General features: G+C 42.5%; 1 protein-coding gene across 3 annotated transcripts in view; it reads left to right on the top strand.

Moving 5' to 3' along the window:
* The window catches only part of RFTN1 (raftlin, lipid raft linker 1), a 204180-nt gene that overhangs the window by 63976 nt on the left and 116254 nt on the right, over positions 1-23950 (top strand). For all 3 annotated transcript variants that reach the window (XM_025882664.2, XM_025882649.2, XM_025882657.2), the window contains one exon: positions 14010-14196. In XM_025882664.2, the coding sequence (XP_025738449.1) occupies positions 14010-14196 (187 nt within the window). The remainder of the gene's footprint in view (positions 1-14009; positions 14197-23950) is intronic.

Below are 23950 nucleotides of genomic sequence, written 5' to 3'. Positions count from 1 at the left end.
CTTGTTGGTGGCTGTTAGGAGAGGAGTTTAGGACGCGTAGATGAGGAAACAAAGGGAAGAGACCGCAGTTACCTCTGGGTTCATGCCTCCTTCAAGAAATATTTTTTCTTTGCACATTTAACTTTACAAATCTGGGATGGATTCTAGCCAGGCATGGAGAGTGGTCAGAGCAGGGTTGACATATTCCTGTCGCGTCTCCTGCCAGATGCCTTTCTCTTTACCATGTCTTCGCCGTCTCCCTTTTCCCGGTGGGCTGGGTGCTCAAGGCTCTGAAACGTGTCTCCCACCATGGTTCCACCTCTTTTCTCAATCAGCTCCTTTCTTCTCTTGTTCCTTTTGGAGTGTGGTTTATGTACCTCAGTGACGCCTTCTGCTGTCCTCCCGCTGGTTCCTGGTTGCTCCAGGTTCTAGAACTGGCTCTCTAGGCTTCTCCGGTCCTACTGTGGCCATGCCCTCGCCCTCCCTCCTCATGCCCATTCTGTGATACCATGGAAGTCAGTGGTAGCATCTGGTGCAAATCTGGTGCTTTTTGCCTCCCTTGTTTTTCTGAGTCCTGATGTTCTAGACCCATTGGGGGTTCACATTCGGAAACCAATAGAAGTTAAAACCAGCGTTTAAAAAAGGGTTGCAGAAAAAAATTTCAGGCCTGTGGTTTAGGCTGAGAGATTAAAGTTGTATGTGAAAACTAAAGAATATTGATGTAGAGCCGCAGTGGTTTCAGACATAAGGATCCATTTACGGACACGGAGACCTGTCATGCTTGGTAACAAGTGGAGAGATGATTAGGGTTATTAATAATAGTAATATGGACAATAATGATTTTAGCGGCTCCCATATACAAAAGAGTTCCAGGTTCCAGGTCCAGTTCTAGTGTGTTATATGTGTTATCTCACTTAATTCTCATGCCAGCCCAATGTGATTGATGTTACTTTTATCCAACGTAGACAAAATTGAGGCCCAGAGGGTTTATAACTCACCTAATGTCATACAGCTAGGAAGGGGTGGCACTGAGATTTAAACCCAGATAATTTGGTGGGGAGATGGGCAGCATGGGTGAAGGGGAGGAGACACAGGCTTCCAGTTATGGAATGAGCAAGGCACGGGGATGAAAGGCACAGCACAGAGAATGTAGTCAGTGGTATGAATAGCATTGTATGGTGACACACGGCAGCTACACTTGGGGTGAGCACAGCAGAACATATGGAATTGTTGAGTCACTACGTTGTATACCTGAAACTAATGTACATTGTGTGTCAACTATACTTCAATTAAAAAAATAATAATAAAAGAGAAGATAAACCCAAGTGCTTTGGCTCCAGAGAGGGATCCTTGACCAGTGCACGGTCCATCTCTCTGCCATAGCTAGATTTGATACATCACCAGCTTTCTACCCTATATAATTCAATTCCAGATTTCTATTTTCTGCACCATTTAGAAGTAAGACAAACTACACTGCATTTATAGCAAAGTAATAATAATCTCACTTCTTCTAATATGTGAGGATTCCGAATATCATGAAGCCGCCCATCCGACCCCCAAAGAAATCAGGCAAGGAAGCACGGGAAGGGAGGCAGCCCTGTTAAGTCCAAACATTAAGACCACACAGATGAGCTTATTAGGGGCGTGAGGGAGAATTTGCACCTCTGGGATGTAACATAAATCATCCAGAAAGTCCAGTACAAAGCACTTCCAGGGACTCAGCAAAACAGGCTGGAGGGTCCATTGTCTATTGATATTTCTGATATGAATAATCTCAGCCAGGATGCTGCCATTTCCAGATTTGCCAGAGCAATGATGCTCAGCTTGAGAGTTCACACATGAGGGGAGAGGTGTGACTCAGGAGGGTGTATGACTTGCTGATGGAGTAGCGACAGAAAAATGTTGAGAACCCGCTTGCCTCAGAGAGGTAAACACTTGAGAAGCTGGCGTTCTCGAAGAGCAGGTATTCAAGGGTCTCAGGGACTCAAACATCAAAATTGAAGGCAGCACAAGGTTTTGTTTTCTTCTGCCAATTTGGACTGGTGACAACTAGTAAAAAGAGATTTAATATCCATGAAGGAACATTACGCATCTGATCCCACACTGTAAATATTTTTGTAGGTTTTCCCTATTCCTTGGTGTTACAGGTTTATTTGGGGGAAAAGAAGTGACCTTACTCATAACTGTAGCAAAAGGATGCTTCGTAAGAACTTAAACTGACACCTTAATAAAGGTGGAGAATGGATCATGTGTTTTGGGCTAAAATAAAATGAGTCTGTTTAAAACAAAAGATTCTAGAATGGACCTGCCCAATAGAAATATAAGGTGAGCTATGGCTGTGATTTGAAGTTTTCTAATAAAAATTTTGAATTAAAAAGTTAAAATAGGTAAGCTCATTAGTAATTAATAAGTAAATTAATTTTAGTACATTTTATTTAAGTCAGTATATTCCAAATGTCATTTCAACATGTAATCAATAACAAACTTTTATCTAGATATTTTATATTCTTTTTTTTCCCAATGAAGTCTTCGAAGTCGTGTGGTTTACACTGAAAGCACATCTCCGTTCACACTAAACACATCTCGCATGCTCAGGAGTGACTTGTGAAAGGAGGAAAGAAACAAGGAAGGTGAGGGGAGGAAATGTTAGCGAAAACCTAAAGGTGCCTTATAAGCACATAGATGTCTCTCACGACTTCTCTTTGGCAATCTCAAAGGCCACACTTCCTGGTCGTCCATTTCCATAAATTCTCACTGACAAGTCGGGAAAATCCTTTCTCCTGCCTGGTTAAAATCTATCTTTCCCTTTTCGTGCCAACTGTTGTTGATAGATGACATTTTTCTGGATGTAGATAAAAAATTCCGCCTCCCTCCCCTGCATTTCTTCTCTGTTTTATTCTGGAGAACCTCCCGTGGCCATTTGCTTTCACCTTACCCTTCTACTTAATCTCACTCTCCAGCTTTCCTCCTCCGTCAGAATCCGTGAGAAGGCAGCTGAGAGGGACACACAGGCATGCAGAGACTCCAGACACTATTCGGGACTCCATTTTTATAGTGGGAATCAAAATACCTCTTAAAATTGGCCTCTTCAGGCATCATAGACCCCCATCTCTTCCACAGGCAAAAAATAAACCAGAGAGTGCTGATGACAATTTTGCATGCAAATTGGTTAGCGGAGCCCAGGGCTGCTCAACTTGTGTGTACGATTTTCTGTTTCCATGCACCAATTTGGGAGTTTGCGCATGAATGCAGTAATTGTTCATGCAAAGCTGAAAATGCAGGTGTGGAAGCCTTTTTTAGAGTAAGGGAACTGTCTGGCCCGAGTTCTCATTTAACTGAGTTTTGTTGAATCTTTTGCAATGTCATATCCGTAAGAGTATTATTTATTAAAATGCATTTCCAATATGTGGAACTTTTTGTAAGCCTTAGGAATGTTTTTGTGACTGTGTCACTGACTATATGGTATGTCTCCACTACAGCGAGAAAAAGGAGAGTCCACCAAGGTGAATTTGCTGATGTGTCTGGGGCTAGTGCCTTTGAACCAACAAGTGGATTTCCTTTGTGGGTAGAAGTTGTGCTAAGCCCCCAGATGGTGGAATTTATTCTTGTCATAAGATCTTGAAACTATTCTTGCACATGGTGATTTTTTTGTGCTTTCCAGCAGTTTCCATAGTGCGGTATTTTATCATTTTATATATTTTTATATTATATTAACAAATTTAAAAAAATTCTTCGAACTAAAGACTTTATTGATATACTGATATGAAACTCTATTATAGAGTTGAGACCCTTGTGTTAATAACTCAAGGTAAAAAGAAACAGAAGTATTCTCTGTGGCCTCAGTTAATGCCAGACTGAAGTGTGCGCATGCCTTTGGGGCCCCATACTTTTGGGGAAATTTCTTTTTTTTTTCCATTTTATGATGTTTGGGGTTAAGATTTCCAGTCACCTCTTGTATATAACCACTCTCTTTGTCTTGTCATTATTTGGCCATCTCTGCAAGGTGACATTTTTACATACTTCCTTTGCTTTCGTTGTCATATCAGCATTTGATTTTTCCTCCAGGTCAGAGGTATGGATCCAACTCATTTTTAACGTTGGTACTTCATAGTCTGCAGTATGGATGAGCCATGGTGGATTTATAGCCATTCTACTACTGATGGATTTCATCGTGTGCATGTAGGGAAGGAATGAAAATGGCACTTGGCTGCTTCAGACTTGAAAAATGTACCATGTCCCTTCTTGTTCCGAAAGGGCTGATTGCCTGCCTGGCTCTACCGGGGCTGCCCCACATGGGGGGTGGGCAGGACATGTGTGCGAGTGAGGGGCCACGTGGTCTCCAGGGTCAGAATATGTTTGCTGGCTCAGTATACTGCCCATGTCAGGTGCTCCTTTGGTTCCTTTAGCATCTTTGCATTCAACACATCTGAATGAGAAGCTATCAGAGCAATCACGCTTCTTAGTTGATTCCTCAAAGCTCCTTGTAAATGTGCATTATTTTTCTGATATGCCTTCTCTGAGAACTTGGCCACAGTGACGTTATTTTTTCAGTACTGATGACTTTTGTACAAAGTCTTCAGACTTTATCATAGAAATCCATATAGGGTCCCATTTACATTCTAAACAGTTTCATCTCCATATTGTTTGTACATATTCATTAGTGGCTGGTCTTGGATGCAATCAGTTTATTGTACTCTCAGAATCAAAGAGAACTACCCGGAGTGTCAGCTCTCATGCTATCATGCTCAATTAGGAAAATGGCATAAAATATTGACAACTAGTTTCCCTTCTGACTCGTGCTAAGCTCTCCTTGGGTTTGGTGTGGGCCAGTTTGAATAGAAATTCTGAAGACTTGGTGATCCTTTGTATGTTCTCTTCACTATAAAAAGTATTTTTAAGTGTGTGAAATATTTTATTAATACTCGGAGTTCAGTTTCTAGCCAGTTGCTTTTAATATTTGAATACCCCACTGTGAAATCTAAGCAGCGTGAAGTCTGGTGGTGCTGGAAGAGCTTTCTTGATGAATCCTCGCCTGTGTCTTCTCTGACAAAGTGGACCAGTGAGATGAGCAGTAATGCCATCTTTTGGGTATGATTCATGGGTACAGTCAATGGGAATTATTCAGCTCTCTCCTTACAACTTCTAGACACTGAATTTTTTACAACGTGATGTGTGTGTGTAATTCAGTGACGGCGGGTGACCCTTTGAAATGACAAGCAAACCAATAACAACCTGACTTCCCCCTTTCCTTCCACCCTTTGCTTTACACACACACACTTGTTGTCACAGCCCTCTGATAGTCTGATGCTTCATAGTCGTTTATGGTCTGGTGGCATGCATCTGCAGAACTCATTTGATGAGGCATCTGTTGCTTTGCCAAATACTCCGTGATTGACCTGTAGAATCCTAGCTTTATATAAACTTAAAGTAGTGCTTTCAGTCTTACTGAGATTTTCCCCTCGAGTTTATCCATGATTTAGATAAGGTGTTGAGAACTGTGTTTTACGAAAGCTGATTGGTGGTTGCCAAAGGCCACAGGGAGAGGAGAATGGGAAGTAACTTGCTTAATGGGAATGGGGTTTCCTTTTGGGCTGAGGAAAATGTCTTAGAAATACAGAGAGGTGATGGTCATACGACCTCATGAATGTACTAAATGCCACTGAATTGTTCACTTTAAAATGGTTGATCAATTAAAAAAAAAAAAGAATAAGTAATGTTTTAATGGTGTGGTCTCCTGAGCCTGGATAGGCTTTATTATTTTTTTTTAAGCTTCAAAAACATGAATTTATCTGATAAGACGGTGACAGAAATCCGAATTTGGAAAGCCTCAAAATGAGAGTTTTAACTTATTCCACAGATTTAGAAATGACACAGACAGAAGACATTGGTCTGCAAGCATTATTTTAAAAATTGAATTCCTATTGCTTACCAATACAATAAAAAAACCCCACGTTGAAAAATGATTGATTTTAGCATTTCGCTAAATTGAATCTACTGCAGAGCCCAGGCAGACAGATGTTATAGAAATAGCGGCCTTCAAGGAACTTTCAAAAGAGAGAGAGAGAGATTTGGTTGAGCAGTGTCATTATCAGCTTTACCTGTGAGGGAAATGACCCGAGGGAAATGGTGTTGTTCTCTCGTGTTTTGCTCCCTGGTATTGACAGATCCATTAGCAGATGTAATTAGAAAAGCAGAGTCGGACTTTGAATAATTAGGTTAAAATCACACATGATGGCTGAGCCAAATCACAGAAGCTGCTGCGGTTCAGCGTGCCGTCGCCTGCCGTAGAGTGGAGAGAAGTGTGCGGGTGCTGTGCGAACGAGGTTTCCTTCTTGTCCCGGACCCTGGCGCTTTCCCAGTAATAAAGTTTGAGGGGAGCAAAGCCGTCACTTTGGCTCTTCTGCAGATGTCTGAAGGGCTTCGTTTCCAGGGAATAAGTGGGGCTGCAGAATGTTTTTGCTAAACAAAACATAGTCATAGCAAAAACAAAATCTACTTCATCCCAGGAGTGTTAAGAAATGTGTGGTTTTGTGGATGAGGTTTCTTTCCCCGTTTGCATTCCTTTTTTTTTTTTTTAACCCCTGGAATAATGGTTTATTTATTTATATGGAGTTATTTTCTGAAAGGAAAACAAAACTCTTACTCCAAAAGATCTTTGGACTCTCATGCCACCCCAAATGCCTTTCCAGCAGTACTTTCTATATTTTTGATTTTTTAGAAATCAAAAGCCTGTTATTGGTCATTGAATGAGGAAAAAAATATTTCCAGGGGATTCAAAATGCAGTTGTATGGCTCTAAACTTTTGGTTCATCTCTACATCAGTGGAGAAGAGAGAATTAGGAAATAGGGGACTGTGTCAAATATGTACAGGTGTATCCTTGAAGGCTGATGTGAACTGTGATGATGTGGGAGTGAACAGGATCACACCCTCTTCATTACATGACCGAGGCTCACACCATGCCTTGACTGTGCTAAGATGAGGGACAGGAAGGAGTAGGGGGCATCCATCCCCCTACATTTATCAAATGCCCCATCCAGACTCTGCAACCTACCAAGTCTTGGCTTTGGGCCATATGGACTTGAAAATCAAATGGGAATTACTTGCCAAATCTAAAGATTAGGAGGGTTTCTATGAGGACCAATGTTACTGAGTTCTTCAAGGTAAGAATTAGAAGTTCTGGCACCACTGGGCCCATGTTCTGTTGGCAGTAACCAGGCTGGAAGGACACAACGCTGCCCCCTTGGCGAGATGGGTCTTTGGTAGTCATTATTCTTCCCATAGTTGTGTCTCTCATTTACTTTATCCATCTGGCCCCTGGGGGCCCCAGTTCCTGGCCTTGTGGTCTGCCCCAGATCCTCTACCAGGTCATGAGATAAGAGCCAGTCCCTGCCCAGGCTGCTGGGAGAGGCCAGCTGGAGAACTGGGCTTTGCATGGCAGTAGGTCCAAGTCCCTATGTGGGAGGAAGACACGGCTCCCTGAGTGGGAGCGCAGGGGGTGTCCAGCCTGGTCCCTGGGCTTGAAGACTGATCCCTGGAGATAAAGACTTGGGAGCTTGATGGATTGCAAAGTGAAGAGAGAGGAAAGTGTGATCTTCAGACGGACACTGGGCCCTAACAGGAGTAACTGTTATTGCCTCAGACTGGAGTAACATTGGCTAAGGCAGCATCATCAGTGTCCCCCATCTTCAGAATATAAAGATTTATAATTAGAAATGACTTATAATTAGAAATTTTAACACGATGAGGTGGCTTATGTGGTTCAGTAATGGAATGGAGTCCTAATAAAAGCCCAGGAAGTCAAAGTAACTTCAGATAACTCACACTGTGGTCCTTGTAGCTCTCCGCTAGGAAGAGAGGAACCCATCGTCCCCAGGGATGCTTCTTTTTTTTTTTTTTAAAGATTTTATTTATTTATTTGAGAGGGAGAAAATGAGAGACAGAGAGCACAAGAGGGAAGAGGGTCAGAGGGAGAAGCAGACTCCCCGCTGAGCAGGGAGCCTGATGTGGGACTCGATCCCGTGACTCCAGGATCATGACCTGAGCTGAAGGCAGTCGCTTGACCAACTGAGCCACCCAGGCGCCCCCAGGGATGCTTCTTAAAATACCCATCTTCTCTCCCACTACCGTGCAGGTGTCTCTTCCCTAGAATGCCCCCGGGGAGCTTCCCACACTTCCAGGGACTGTCAGAGCAGGCAGAATCCTTTCTAGTGCCTGGGATGGGCAGAAGGCTGGGACCTCACAAACAGCAGTGATTTATATTTTCTTGCCTCTCTCTCCATCTTTCCACCCACCCACCTGCACCTGTGGTTTGCCCTTATTCCCATTTTGGCTCTAGTTTTAGGGGAACTCTTTGAGTTCACTTTGCAAGCATTTATTATATTATCCGATAGGTTTTTTTTTTTTTTAGTTAGAAACTGGATGTTACTCTCCAATTGAATAATGAAATCATTGCATTTTAAAGTTGGAAGCTCCTTTCAGAATTGCTGATCCAAGGTCTTTATTTTATAAACAATGGACCCAAGAGATGGGGTGGGAGTCATATGACTTGCCCAAGATTACATAATGTGTAAACGAAGTCAGGCAAATCTTACAAAACAAAAATAGTAGAGAGGTTATCCTGGTGGGTGGGGTGAGAATTAGACCAAGAGGCTACAACTGGTGTGCCCATCCAAACAGATAAGTCATTCCTTCCTTTATTTTTCCAGTAATAATACTGGGGGATTGGTCAGTTTATAAGAACTAGGGTTTTTCTGAAGGTGAAAGTTCAAACAGAAACAAGAAATTAAGGCCCTTAATCATGTTTACAAGAGCCTGTTTTTTTTTTTATTGCAACAAGATTGTTGAGATTCATTTTTATTTGTTTTTTAACCATGAAGCTAAACTTCCTTTGCCAGCATGCATACCAAAAATTAAAGCCATAAAATTGCTGAGTTTTGACAAGAGATACATCTTTAGTTTGTGAGATAAAAATTTTAAAGGTATGATGTTTTATTCAGGAAGCATTTAACTATAAAGTGGTTGACTGACTCATGTTTTTGGTGCACTGATTTGAAAGCCTGGAGGTTAGGGAGTGCGGGTGGAAATGGGGAATGATTTAGTGGCCCAGCACCATAGTGTCATCACCAGCCTCAGCTGACCTGTGTCCCTGACCAATCCCCATCCACCACTGCCACTGCCACTGACCGTGATAGTTTGGAGCTTCATCGATTCCACACGCATCATCCCATTTGATTTTTACAGCTGCTGTATGATGTTAGTATGTCCATTTTAAACAAGGAAACTGGGCGTTCACGTGCCCAGGATTAACGCCAGTGAGGAATGTAGCTAGAATCCCACATCTTCTCAACGCGTCGACTGCTTTTACTTTTTTATTACAGCATGATGCATAAGGGGGAACAAATCTATAAATGATCAGCATCCCAGGAAAGGCTTATTTTAGTATAGCAGTGAGAGTTTTGAAATACTTGACACATTTACAAACCACTGCACTGTGGAGACTGGCTGAGTGGGTGGTCTCAGAGACGTTGGTTGATTCGCAGATGCTCTTCATGTATACTTTCATCAAAGAGGAGGGTAGCTTAGTGCTGCCTCGTATTTTTAGGTTTGATCGACATCGTGAAATTACCCTCCAAAAAGGGCTTACCCACCTACCAAAAGTCTGTTCAGTTTTGCAAACGAAATAGCCAGTATCGATGCCACACACAGGGACGCTTGTGCGGTTTGGCCACTTTGTAATCTCTTGGCAGCAGAGGAAACCTGCCCCTGTGCCCTTGGCACAGCCTACATACAGACCTGCTCCTATCATTTGCCGGGCCCAGGCACAAGAGTGCAAGCGATATTGGGCCTGAGCCAGCACTAGGGTGAAGCAGGTGAGGCAACATAAAAAGACGAGATCAATAAAGTGCTGTGCTAAAGCCATGTTGGAGCTTAAGAAAAAGGAGAAATCAGTAAGATTGATCCCATCTTTATTAAAAGTTTTGGTATTTTGTTCATTATGGACTTTGCATGAATTCTTATTTTTTAACATATTGCCTTACATTGTTATTTATCTTGCTTACTGAGTTTTTGGTGCCCCTTAAATTCTGCTCCTATGACAGTGTCTCCCCGCAGGGTGTCGCGCCCTAGCCTCCATCCTGCCTGGGGCCTGGGGGTGAGCAGTGGGGGCATCGTCCACCCTTGCTGCAGGCCCCCTAAGTGGGCCCGGGGCTGTCAGGGCAGGGAATTCCAGGCTCTGTGTGAGGTTGTGCTGTGGGTGACGGGTAGGTGTATGTCCTTAGGTCCCCGGTTTCCTTCCCCGAGGAGGGGAGAGGAGAGGAGAGTGGCTGGAGGAGGGCCAAAGGAACCCTCTGGAGAATAGTTCTCAGCCTCAGAGTCTCCTGGAGGGCTTATGAAGGTGTAGATCACTCAGATTCTGATTCAGCAGGTCTGAGGGGAGGCCCCATAGTCTCCATTTCTAATGAATTCCTCCATGCTGCTGCCGCTGGTGGACCAAGAAGCACACTTGGAGGACCCCTGCTTTAGAGCAGGGGGTCCAGGGTAGGGGCCCCTTACCTGGGTCTAAGGAGGTACTTGGCGTGCATGGGAATTTGGAGGGGCTCAGCATTCTTTACCAGACTTGTCTTTAGATTTTTTTTTTGTCTAGCAGCATATCCATAATGTACCCTTCAAGGGGAAAGACTGCATTCTTTCCTACTTTTCTGGCCAATCTGCTATTTGTCACTGTTATTAATGGAGATTTCCCCAGGATGCTGGGCACTGCTTTAGAGTGAATCATTGCTATAGATTTTTTCCCCGTAAATTGCTTGCATGATGTATGGAAATGAGAGCTACAGTATCTGATGTTAAGTAGTATTCTTAAGTAGCCCTAGATTTTATTTTTTAAGTTTGTGTTTTATTTATTTTTAAAATTTTATTTATTTATTTATTTGAGAGAGCGAGTGCGCCCCCACGCACGTGCACCAGCAGCGGGAGGAGCAGAGGGAGAGAGATGAGCAGACTCTGTGCTGAGCTGGCCCCACGCAGGGCTTAATCTCAGGAGCCTGAGATCATGACCTGAGTTGGATGCTTAACCAACTGAGCTACCCAGGTGCCTCAAGAGTTTGTGTTTTAAAATAACACATTATTTTTAAAAATACATAAAACACTTTTAAGTAATGTTTTTACATATAAATAAGAAACTTAAAATGTCTCATAAACCCTCCATCCAGTGACCCCTGTGGATGGAAATAGTACTGCAAATACAAAATAAAAACCACCTTTCCATCCTTCTCTCTAGGCTCTAGCCTTCTCCAATAGGCATGTTTTTGTGATTTCTTTCAGAAAAAAATTTTATTCTCAAAGAGATTATCTATCTTTCTAATTATTATATATTAGAAAAGTATATATATAATTTATATATATATATATATTTTATATACAAGACTATCATAAACACTGTTAGACACCTTGCCTCTTAACTTAGTAATTTATCTTGGATACATTTCCATCAGCACATTATCTTAATCTTGTTAAATGGCCCATAGAATTCATCACTGGGTGTCCCAGAGTTTAGCTAGCCAGCCCTCCAGTGAAGAACTATTTGGTTCCAGGTTTTTGCTATATGAACAACCCTGTAGTGAGGATCTTTGTCTGTATATCTTGAAAAACATCTATGAGTCCAGCCATAGGCATGACATCCAGTGGCAGGGTTGTTGGACAAGGGGTATGTGTGTACTTTTAGGTTTGAAGGCAAACACCATATTGTCCTTCCAGAGAAGTTCACCCCCTCAGCCATGAAGAGCATGCCTGTTTCCCCAACATTCTTGCCCGCAATGGGTAGCATAGAGGTAAAAAGAAAACAAAATCTATTATTCCAATAGCAGTAAAAATAAATAGGAATAAAATTGAAAAGGTACAATATCTATGTGGAGAAGACTTTAATATGTGCCTGAGGGACCCCAAAGAAGTCTGGAATAAACAAAAATTATGCCTTATATCTGGACAGGAACTTGTGGCGTGATGAAAATAGCGTTTCACCCTCAGTTAAGCTATAATTTGAACACGATTCAATAATATCAATGAGATTATTTTTAAAAGGAGGGTTTGATGAACTGGTTTGAAAGACCACTTGGAAAAAAAAATAAGAATAGACAGGAAGATTCAGAAACTAAACAAGACGATAGGAAGTTTCAGGAAATAGCCTGACCAGATATTAAAACATAACAATAAAATTTAATACAGATTAATGGATCACAATCATAAACTTAAATATATTCAGGAATATAATAGATTATAAAATTGGTATCTCAAATTAATGAGGGAAAGGGGATGGAATGTTGAATTCATATTGCATAGATTCCAAATTGGATCAAAGACTCATATCCAAAAAAATGAAATATGTAATAACAGGAGAATTGTTTTATAATCCCAAATCTCTCTGCTATGACACAACACTCAGAAGTCATTGAAGACAAGATTGAGAAATTCAGCTTCATAAAAAAAAAAATTCTTCATGATAAAACCCACCTTATGCAAAGTCAAAAGACAATAAATTGGGGAATGATACTGCAATTTCCTAAAGAACTAAATTTCCTAATATATAAAGAGTTTCTACAAACCAATAGAAAAAAGGACCAATAACCCAATAGAAAACTAGGCAAAGATTATGAACAGTTAATAGAAAAGGTGACACGGGTAGTATTTAAACATGAAGTGTTCAATAAGAAAAAATACAAGTTACATAGTAAGAGAAATACAAATCACCACTGTAGGAATCATTTTTTCACTATGAGATTAGCCAGGGCATGGAAAAAGGAATACCTTTATACATCACTGATAGGAGGTATATCCCTGCTACTCTGTGGAAGAAATCTGGCCATAGCTGAAAAAATTACAATGCTTTTATCTTTGGCCCAGCACATTCCTAGGTATGGAATTCCTAGGTATGATGTATTGTATGTGCACACGTGTGAAATTATGTAGGAACGATATTTTTCATCAGCATTACTTATAAAAGCAAAAGTTTGAATAATCTATGGTACATCATAAACTGGAATACTGTGTGTCTGTCAGAAGAATGAGAAAAAGCTCTGTGTGGTGCTGTTGAATGGTTTCTAAGAAAAGTATACTGTGAATTGATGAAAATTAGCAAAAAGCCGTATGTGTAACACTGTGCTACCATTTATATAAAAGGGGAGGGAGATATATGGACATTTTTACTTGTATATGAATTCAGCAGTTGTTAACGTATATACAAAAAGTGGATAATACTGATTGCCTCTAGGGAAAAAGTCTGAAGGGGGATAGAGCTGGGATGTACACTTTTAACTGTGTATTTGCTTACACATTTTGATTTTTGATTCTTGTCTATCCTCAAAAAATTGTTTTAAATCCAAATCTAAAACAATTCAGTAGGTGAAAAATATGTGTTTTGCATAGTTCTAATGTGGAGTTAATTTGGGTGTTTTTTCGGATATTGATTAGCTTTTTGTGTTTTTTTAGGCAATTGTCTCTTAGTATATTTTGTCTTTCTCTCTCTTTCCTTCCTTCCCTTGCCCTTCCCTCCCTCCCTTGCCGTCCCCTCCCCTTTCCTTCCTCTCTCTCTTTCAGTGATTTTTTTGCGAATTAAGGAAATTACCCCTTTGTCTTAGGTGTCACAGAAATTTTGTTCCAGTTTGTCTTCTGAAGTTGTCAGTGCTGTTTTGCCACCTGGGAATTTTATATTTGCATGCAGTTGTCATTTTTTCCTCCTCCTCCTTCTTTTCTTTCTTTTTTTATTTTTGAGGGGGTGGAAATTACTTTTCCAGTGTGATCTCTGAGAAGATTGACTCTAGGTTTAAAATATCCAATTAGCAACACCTTTGGATGAGTTGAAAAATAATCTGCTGTTTTTTTAAGTTCTCTTTGATGACAGTAGTTAAGACAGGAGTAAACTCATCCTTAGTAAGAAGTGACCTGGAGGTCTGCAAGGGCAAGGGGAGAGAGACTTGGATGGGGGAGGGTGGGCCTTTTTGTTGCATCCCTGATAAACCTCTCCTCTCTCCACCTCCAGCTGAGCTCCCGAGGTCCTCGGCGGTGAGGCTGGCCTCCCTGCACGACCTGCCCGCCCAGCTCCTGGAGCTGTACCAGCAGGGCTTCTCACTGGTGGCCCTGCACCCGTTCGTGCAGCCGACCCATGAGCGGGAGAAGACACCCCTCGAGCACATCTTCAGGGCCATCCTGATCAAGAAAACTGACAGGTAAGTCCTCTGAGATGAACCGTTAGCTTCGCATTATGAGGTGGCTGATGCGTGTTGAATGGAGGAGGGGAAGTGAGAAGACTGGGGGTAGAAAATATATTTGAAATTTTCATGGTGTCCCCAGGGCCTCTGCCCTCTGACAGGTAAGGCAAAGTGATAGACAACCAGAGAGAAGTTTCACAGTGTCCTGTGAACTGTCCACACCCGACTGCATGAGTAGAGAGTTCCATATTATATCCTGACCCTCTTTTAATTTACTGGATTACACTCAATTAGAAAGATGCCTCCTCTGAAGAGGTGTACTCCTAGAATATGCAGCTGGTGAAAGTATCATACTGTTAATCTGAAATGCATGGCTACAAAACACACTATTTTTTTTGAAGGCTATATACAAACTTATTATCTTCCTCCAAACTCCAGAAGTACTTGGATATTTTAAACTTACCGTATGTTCTGTCAGTCACTTGGGAGGAGAAATAAAATCCGCTTGAATCAAGTGCTGTGATTGATTTGTCTTCATTTTAATTTTCAAAGCTTTGAGGATGTTTCCATTATGGCTTGTCCAGTTGAATGCTTATTCTTATATTTTTATTGGGTCTAATTAGGAAAAGAGAGGTGGAAGTTGGTTTCGCTAAAGAAGTAGTATTAATTTTAAGTGATTTAAAAAACAACAACAACGAAGGTGGGATAGTAAGCACGATGTGTTTTTGTGTTTTATTTTGAAATAAAGTCTGGCAAAAAAAATCAGATCCGTCCTTTGGCCAACCATCATGGGAAGAATGACAACTTCCGCTGTAGTTTAAAAAGAGAGAGTACAGAGTGACTGCTTCTCTTTCTCTCTTTTTAAAAGCTACTTTGCCTGGTAGACAGACATCGGGCTCGTGAGCTCACAGGGACACCTGGGTGACTAAGACAGGCTCCTCCTTTCTGGCCAATAGCGTTCATTTCTTCATGGCTGATCAAGCTCTGGGCTTTCGGTCCAAGTCAGCCTGCATTGGAATTTGAAGTGAAAGATGGCGGACATCTTTGCTAACGTCCAGAATTACCATGGTTTTTGTAGAGTGAAACTTTTCTCAAGTCTGTCTTTTTTGAATATTCATTTCTTGATGTGGATTTGCTATATCCAGGTCAATCACCAAAGGAAATAACTGTGGGAGCCACGGTGATTTTAGATTTTATACTGACACACATGGTATGTGTGATTATCATAGGTCACCTGTATGGAGTGCTTACCGTACGCTGGGCTTTCCAGGTATCATTTCATTCTCATAAGCAGCCTTTGAAAGAGGTACTCTTTTTATTTCCATTTTAAAGGTAAGGAAGCTGAGGCCCAGATGTTGACTTGTTTGTCAAGGTCACACAAATGGCAGCAAGCAGAGCTCTGACTGGTCCCAGGCAGGCTGACTCCCATCTGAACCCTGATGTGAAATATTTGCTGTGTTCTTACCCCATGATTCTGTGGACAACCCTTTATGAAAAAAGCGGGGAAGATATCTTTGGTTTTCAGATGAGGTAGTAATTTCATTATTCCACTTTCCTCCATATTACCACTCAGTAGTCTCAAGTAAGTCAGAATTTCAGAAAAGAAACAAAATAAAACCAACCTGCCATGTACCTTCCATGTACCTTACTCAAGGCATTCACTGGACATCAGTGTTTCTGCTTCTTTCATCATTTCATTGGACTTGATGCTGGGGGGGGGTCCACTTTGGTCCCAAGAGTATCCCTCAGTGTAATTCTACTGCAGGTGATGTTAGGATGGGATTTGCCATGAAGTCAGCACATCATAAATGAATTTGACTCTAACTGTGAAGATGTGTTTTTTTTTTTTTTTTGGCTAGGGAGTAGCACCTCTCAGACTTTGATACGCCTCCTATGCATCTCCTGGAGATGTTGTTCAAGTGCAGTCTGATTCAGCAGGTCTGTGGTTGGGCCTGGGACTCCGCACTTCAGCACATTCCTAGATGATAGCAATGCTGCTGGTCCATGGATCACACTTAGAGTAGCAAGGGTGAGAGGACCTAATTATCCAGCTCCATGCCTGACACTCACCAGCATTACTGGGGATCGCCCCTTCCCTGCTAGGGAGAGTTTTGAATACTGATAAAGGTGAGAAGGAACAGAGGGCTCCTGGCTGGAGGGCCCGTGTTCTGTGCTGCACCTGGCTGCGAGGGAGTGCTGCAGTGTAAGGGGCACATTAGTAGATTTTTCTGGTACTAAATGATTTGCAAGGCCTGAACTAATTCTCAATGATCTGATCAGATGAGGTGGGTGAAAAATCTTCTCTTAATAAGAACTGTCACTTTTGGGACTAGTCCATAACCAGCTAGCAGTGGAGCTGAAGTGTTCAATAGCGTTTTTTTTTTTTTTTTTTCACTTCCACTGAGGACAGTCCCTGAGTTAATGAATTTACTTTCCAGGAAAGGAAAAGGGGTCAAGCCATTAAGAAGAATGAGACATGAGTGTGCAGGAGGGTTTTCAAGAAAGAGAAGATGGCATTCTCCTTGGGTTTAAGTTCACTCTAGTCTATAGTGCCTGGGGTCTACATTACTGCTGGATGGCTTTAAGGAACGTTCCAGATTCTTAGTAAGCAGATTCAGAGAAAGAAATCCCTTGGATAACTTTGTGCCAAATCTTTGAAGCTGCTCTCACCCCCCACCCTGTTGCATTTTTTTTTTTTTAAGGAAATTGCTAAAGCTTGTTAATTTGTCGTGGTAACGAGAATGGTGGTTTACCATTCTCATGGCAAAAATGACCAAGAGATTTTCCCCCGCTTCCATTCCCCATTAGCACTGGGTGAGAGGAGCGGTGGTGGGAAGCAGTCATTATACAATATCATTTTAAGGGACAGGCATTTTCTCTCCTAGCAAATGTAGTAACATGTGTTTTTGCATCCTGAGGAAAAGACCTCACACTATTAAAGATAAATAAACAAAAAACAACAGAGCTTTTTTTGTATCGGTAGGGGAGTTTATGTAGTAGAAATGAAACAAGGGAAATATGTGATTAATTTTTAATAAAGATTGTTAAAATGATATTTTTCACAAAGTCTGCCAAAGTTCTGACAGCTGTAGATGCTGTTAAATGAAATGATTTAGCTCTCAAAGAGGAAGTCAATGCCTGGTTAATATTTTCTAACTGGACACTTTTTAGAGTACTATCAGTCCAAATCAAGTTCATTCACAAGAATTACCATGGGATGACAACTTGAAACTTAGATATGAACCTTAATATGTTTGAAAGGTGAACATAAAGTTTTTAGCAAATAACTGGCCTTGGGATCTGTAGCAAGACCAGGAAAAAGAAGAGAACCATACAAGCTTGCATTCACTCCCTCACTCATTACATTGCAAACACTTACTGAATTCTACTCTTTGTAAGGTATTTTGCTAGGAGCTCTACTTGGCAGGGAGGTGGAAGGTGCAAGGTTCAACTGGACAATGGAACTTGCCTCCTAGATACCTATGATTTAACTGAGAAAATAACCCATGCACCTTATGCCATGGGAAAAGGAGAGGTCACCTCCCCCTGGAAAGGAAACAAAGGAAATGGTTCTGGAGGAAGGAGCTTTTAACTTGGTCCTGATTTCTTTGGGGGCAAAAATAGGAGTAAAGCGCATGAGGCAGGAAGAGTTTATTTAAGTCTAAAATGCAGTGTCTCCTGGTGGAGTTTGGATCATTTGAGAGCACCATTGACAGTCGGACTGGTTTATTAATGAGTCACCCCCAAAGCTCTGTGCAATAACATTCCTTTGAGCCCTGTATCATTTTGACGAATTTTACTTAAATCCATGAAAAATTACCTGATCCTTTTTCTCAAAAAATCTGATAACTGTCATTTCATTTTAAGATGTCAGGCCAACCCACACTCCTCAGTACACATTGTTCTTGATCCTAGGTGTGTTGAATTTACTTGAAAACTGAGGAATGAATAGCTGCATTTGAAATATTTAATGAATAAGTAGGAAGAGAGCTTGTACTTAGCGATTTTTAACAGACAGTATAGTTAGTGCTGTTGCAATTACTCTGAAGTCTAAGTACAGTTAAGTTGTCCTTCATGTTTTTCGGGCAGTTTTCCTTAGAATGAGTTGCCAAAGATCTCAAAACTTGATGGCTAAGAGAAATCACTTATTAGCATGTTACTTCTGCTCTTTCGTGAGTGTGGATTTAATTCTAGGCCATTTTATGGTTGTAGGCATGAATACAAAAACGCACTGTGCCACTCCATTTTTCAGCAGTTGTGTTGCCATTGTTCACACGTAGAGCTGGTTCAGGGTGTCTGTGATGTGTTTTTCATCACTAATGGGTTGAAGGTCCCCTGGGATATCACCGTATATGGTACAGGGGACCACAACATCTGTGAACCCTGTGGACTTTCATCAGGTGCCCTTTGACCTCGGGTGAGGGGGTGGGGCTCACAGAGGAGCTGCTGCTGATGCAAGGGGTGGGATGCGGAAACCCTTGTGGAAGGTAGAAAATGCATATAATGAAAACTGCTCTTGAAAATCTCTTTACTTGCCCATGAAATGTAATACTGGAGCATTTCTCTCCCTGACCGATGCATGTTTTCCTTCAGGATGAGATCAGATTGGTATTTCCAGCAATGAACCCCGTGGGGAAGTAAGCTGGTTTGGTTTAGAGTGAGTGTTCCTTAGAATCACACCTCAGGGGGTGAGGTATTGCACGTGGATAGGCGTTGGTGGGAACCGAGGTGGAGGGAACAGGATTTCCTCGCCTCCTGCCTCACGTCCATTCTGGGACACATCTGCCTGTTGGCTAGAACAACTGGCTCTCTTTTAAGCGGCAAACGGTCCTCTCTTTCAGTGAGATTTGTCTGAGATAAACGTGTGTGGTATAGCTTCACTATGCAAAGATGACTCTAAAGAGCTCTCAGCTCTCAAGAAACTCATCTACTGGGGAAGGGGGGAGCAGTTGTCAAATATATATGATGTAAATGATGTGAATGCCCAGCTAAATCTATAGGTCTTGGTTTTCACCTCTGACCCAGAATTTGTTAATGGGGGTGCTTTACAGAAGGAGGCTCCGTGACCCCCTTTTGCTCTGGGTCTAGAATGATGGTAGATTTGAACAGGGGAATCAGTGGTGAGGAGGGTCTCCCAGGCAGGAGAACTGGCCCGGAGGAGCTCAGAGCCCTGAAAAGCAGACCATGGATGGTGTGGGGTGACCGGAGCACAAGTCAGAGGGAAGCAGGGTGAAGAGGCATGAGGTGCCTGGATCGGGAGGCCTCTGACAGCTGGGCTAAGAAGTTTGAATTTATCCTGAGGTCAGTGAGGAACCATTGCAATATTTTTGTTTTGGAGGAACAGCCCTTAGACGTGCTGAGTTTTGAAAGCCAAAGAGGGGAGGCTAAGAGGAAAGACAGTGGAGGCCAAGAAAACACAGTCAGTGAGGGAGGGAGCCGATGGGTGACTCACGTAGGCTGCAGGGGGAGGTGAAGCAGAGTTGGATGGGAGATGCGACTGATGAGGGGAAACAGTGGATTTAACATTTAGCAGCAAAGGGATAGCGTGAAGGAAGAGGAAGAATCAAAATAGGAGTGCACTTTTGACGCTGACGGCTGGGAAGGCTAACTGGAGGAGGGCAGGAGGGGATGGAGAAGGGCTGTGTCTTGGTGGGGTTTCCCAGAAGCAGATCCTGAGAAGATCATCAAGGAAGAGTTCCCGGGAAGCCTCAGTGGGGACATAGGACAGGGAAGGGAGGAAGCCAGCAAGGGTATGGTGTCAGTCTTGGCCTGATTCCGCGGGGAGCAGTGAGTCCACCTTGAGGCTGGGAACCAGCTTTCACACTCCTGCACCCAGCAGCCATTTGCCACGAGCTGCCTCAGCCACTTTCCAGGTCTAGGGCACATCCCAGCGAGGCATTTCAGTAGCCAAGGAAGACCGGGAAGTGTGCAGAACCCAGGGGGACACACACAGCCAGGAGGGGTTTGGGAGGGGACCTGGGTGGAGCATGGGCAGTAGCCATCGCAGAAGGAATGTGAATGGCATCAGTTTGGTTGCGTCGCATTTGTGGGCAGTTGCTGGGGGCAGGAGGTCCAGGAGAGAAGTCTGAGCTCGGTGAGGCCGTGGCAGGCTGTGGGAAGCCGTGGCGAGCCCATGAGGACAGGCCCACTTCTGTGTTGCTGACCGCGCAGCCCGTTGTGATCCTTGTTCTCTATAGCAGATGCCTCTAGTAATTCTGAGAAGAGACGCAGCAGCTTGCCGAAAGCTGTGCTAAGGGAGCTGCTCAGTTCCAAATTGACCATATGCTTGGAGTCGGAGCAGTTTTTCCTCCCAGACCGCATCGGCAAGCTCTACTCCCGAGGACTTACGAGCAGCGCAGATTGCTAGATGAGTCAGCTCCGGCTGCCCACCGTCAAGTGATGCAGTAAGGGACGGTACTTTTGGCTTTCGGCTGTTTTATTTCCAGGAAAGCAAATATCAGACAGTGCCCAGCCTTTCCCCCTTATTCCCATTTTGGGAATCTCAAATCTTGAAGACTGCCTTTTTTTTGAAGATAGGGCTTGCACGCTCAGACACCTCCAGGGGCCAGGACCTTGGGTGGGGGCTCATGGGTGTCAGAGAGCTGGTGCCTAACTCTGCCCTGTTGTTGCCAGTTATCACCAGATCTTGTACCTTTTTTCAAGAAAAGCCAGAAATCTGGATTTTTATGGGAAAACTTCTCTTTTTTTAAAACATGGCCTTTTTTTTTTTTCAAAATACAGCCATACCTTGCTTTATTGCACTTCTCAGATACTGCATTTTTTTTCAAAATGAAGGTGTGCAGCAATCCTGTGTCAAGCAAGTCTGTCAATGCCACTTTTCCAACAGCTGCTCACCTTGTGTCTCTGTGTCACATTTTGGTATTGCAATATTTCAAACCTTTTCATTATTACTATATTGTTATTATAGACTGTGGTCAGTGATCTTTGATGTTACTATTGTAATTGTTATGGGGCACCGTGAACCACACTCATATGACACAGTGAATTTAACAGATAAAAGTGTGTTTTGGCTGCTCCATGAATCGGCCATTCCCCCATCTCTCTCCCTCTCCTTGGGCCCCCCTACTCCTGGAGATACAACAGTATTGAAATCAGGCCAGTTACTAACCCTGCAGTGGCTTCTAGGTGTTCACGTGAAAGGAGGAGTCGAGGGACGCCTGGGTGGCTCAGTCATTAAGTGTCTGCCTTCGGCTCAGGTCATGATCCTGGAGTCCTGGGATCGAGTCCCACATCTGGCTCCCTGCTCAGCGGGGAGCCTGCTTCTTCCTCTCCCACTCCCCCTGTGTGTTCCCTCTCTCGCTCTCTCTCTCTGTCAAATAAATAAATAAAATCTTAAAAAAAAAAAAAGGAGTTGCGTGTCTCTCACTTTAAATCAAAAACTAGACATGATTCAGCTTAGTGGGGAAGCCATGTTGAAAGCCAACACAGGAGGAAAACTAGACCTCTTGCACCACACAGTTAGCCAAGTTGTGAACGCAAAGGAAAGTTCTTGAAGGGAATTAGCAGTGCCGCTCCAGTGAACACACGAATGATAAGAAAGTGAAACAGCCTTATTGATGATATGGAGAAGTTTTCAGTGGTCTGGATAGAAGATCAATCCGGTCACAACATTCTCTTAAGCCAAAGCCTAGTCCAGAGTAAGGTCCTGACTCTTTTCAATTCTGTGAAGGCTGGGAGAGGTGAGGAAGCTGCAGAAGAAGAGTTTGAAGCCAGCAGAGGTGGGTTCATGAGGTTTAAGGGAAGAAGCCGGCTCCATAACATCAAAGTGCAAGGGGAAGCAGCAAGTGCTGATGGAGAAGCTGTAGCAAGTGATCCAGAAGATCGAGCTAGGATAACTAATGAAGGTGTCTACACTAAACAGATACTCAGTGTAGACGAAACAACCTCCTTTTGGAAGAAGATGCCAACTAGGACTTTCACAGCTAGAGAGAAGTCATTGCCTGGCTGCCAAACTTCAAAGAACAGACTGACTCTCTTGTTAGGAGGTAATGTAGCCAATGACTTTAAGTTGAGGCCAATGCTCATTGACCATTCCGAAAATCCTAGGTCCCTTACGAGTTATGCTAGATCTACTCTGCCTGCTCTATACGTGGTACAGCAAAGCCTGGATGACAGCACATCTGTTTACAGCATGGTTTACCAAATATTTAAGCCCACTGTTGAGACCTACTGCTCAGGAAAAAAGATTCCTTTCAAAATATTACTGCTCATTGACAATGCACCTGGGCATCCAAGAGCTCTGATGGAGATGTACAATGAGATTAATGTTGTTTTGTGCCTGGTGATACAATAGCCATCCTATAGCCCATGGATCAAGGAGTAGTTTTGACTTTATATTTAAGAAATACATTTTGTAAGGCTCTAGCAGCCAGAGATTGCGATTCGCCTGATGGATTTGGGCAAAGCCAATTGAAAACATTCTGGGAAGGATTCATCATTCTAGATGCCATTAAGAACATTGTGATTCATGGAAACAGGTCAAAATATTCAACATTAGCAGGAGTTTAGAAGTTGATTCCAGCACTCATGGATGACTGAGAGGTTCAAGACTTCAGTGGAGGAGATAAATACGGGTGTGGGGGAAATTCAAGAGAACTAGAATTAGAAGTGGAGCCCAAAGCTGTGACTGATTTGCTGCGATCTCATGATAAAACTAACAGATGAGGAGTCGCTTCTTATGGATGAGCACAGAAAGTGGTCTCTTGAGATGGAAACCACCACTGGTGAAGATGCTGGGAAGACTGTTCAAATGACAAAAGATTGAGAATATCACATAAACTTAGTTGATAAAGCAGCAGTTGATAAAGGGTTTGAGAGGAAGGACTCCAATTTGAAAGAAGTTCTTCTGTAGGTAAAATGCTATCAAACAGCATCACAGGCTACAGAGAAATCATTTGTGAAAGGACAAGTCAATGGATGTGGCAGATTTCATTGTTGTCCTATTTTAAGAAATTGCCCCAGCCACCCCAGCCTTCAGCAACCACCACCCTGATCAGTCAGCAGCCATCAACATCGAGGCAAAACCTTCCACCAGCAAAAAGATTAGGACTAACTAAAAGCTCAGATGATGGTTAGCATTTTCTAGCAATAAGTATTTTTTATTTATTTTTATTTTTTATTTTTTTAATTTTATTTGTTTTTTGTTTTTTTTATTATGTTATGTTAATCACCATACATTACATCATTAGTTTTTCATGTAGTGTTCCATGATTCATTGTTTGCCTGTAATACCCAGTGCTCCATGCAGAACGTGCCTTCTTTAATACCCATCACCAGGCTAACCCATCCCCCACCCCCCTCCCTTCTAGAACCCTCAGTTAGTTTTTTTTAATTAAGGTATGTACTTTGTGTTTTTAGACATAATGATATTGCACACTTAATGGACTACAGAATAGTGTAAAACATATCTTTGCTATACACTGGGAAACCAAAGAATTCATTTGACTTGCTTTATTGTACTATTTACTTTATTGCAGTGGTCTGAAACCAAATCCGCAGTATCTCCAGGGTAGGCCTGTAATATTGTGTAACACTAACCCACCCCACTGGCTACCATCTTGGAATCTTTAAGATTTCTGTATGATGCTTATTCTGGTGGAGTTAATCATTCGCCCTTTGAGCTGTCTATTCTCCTTTCACACACAGCAATCATTAGACTTCTCAGACTCTAATTGTTTGTCTGTATCTGCCCACCCCTTCTCCCCCTTGCTAAATCTTCTTTCATCTTTGGATTCCCATTTCTTTCTTTTTT

The sequence above is a fragment of the Callorhinus ursinus genome, unplaced genomic scaffold, assembly GCF_003265705.2.
Source record: "Callorhinus ursinus isolate GAN/ISIS: 27379988/994484 unplaced genomic scaffold, GSC_fseal_2.0 scaffold1, whole genome shotgun sequence".
In the NCBI taxonomy this organism is placed as follows: Eukaryota; Metazoa; Chordata; class Mammalia; order Carnivora; family Otariidae; genus Callorhinus; species Callorhinus ursinus.
Note: the sequence above shows the minus strand (reverse complement) of the source record. Positions and strands in the feature narration are given on the sequence as shown.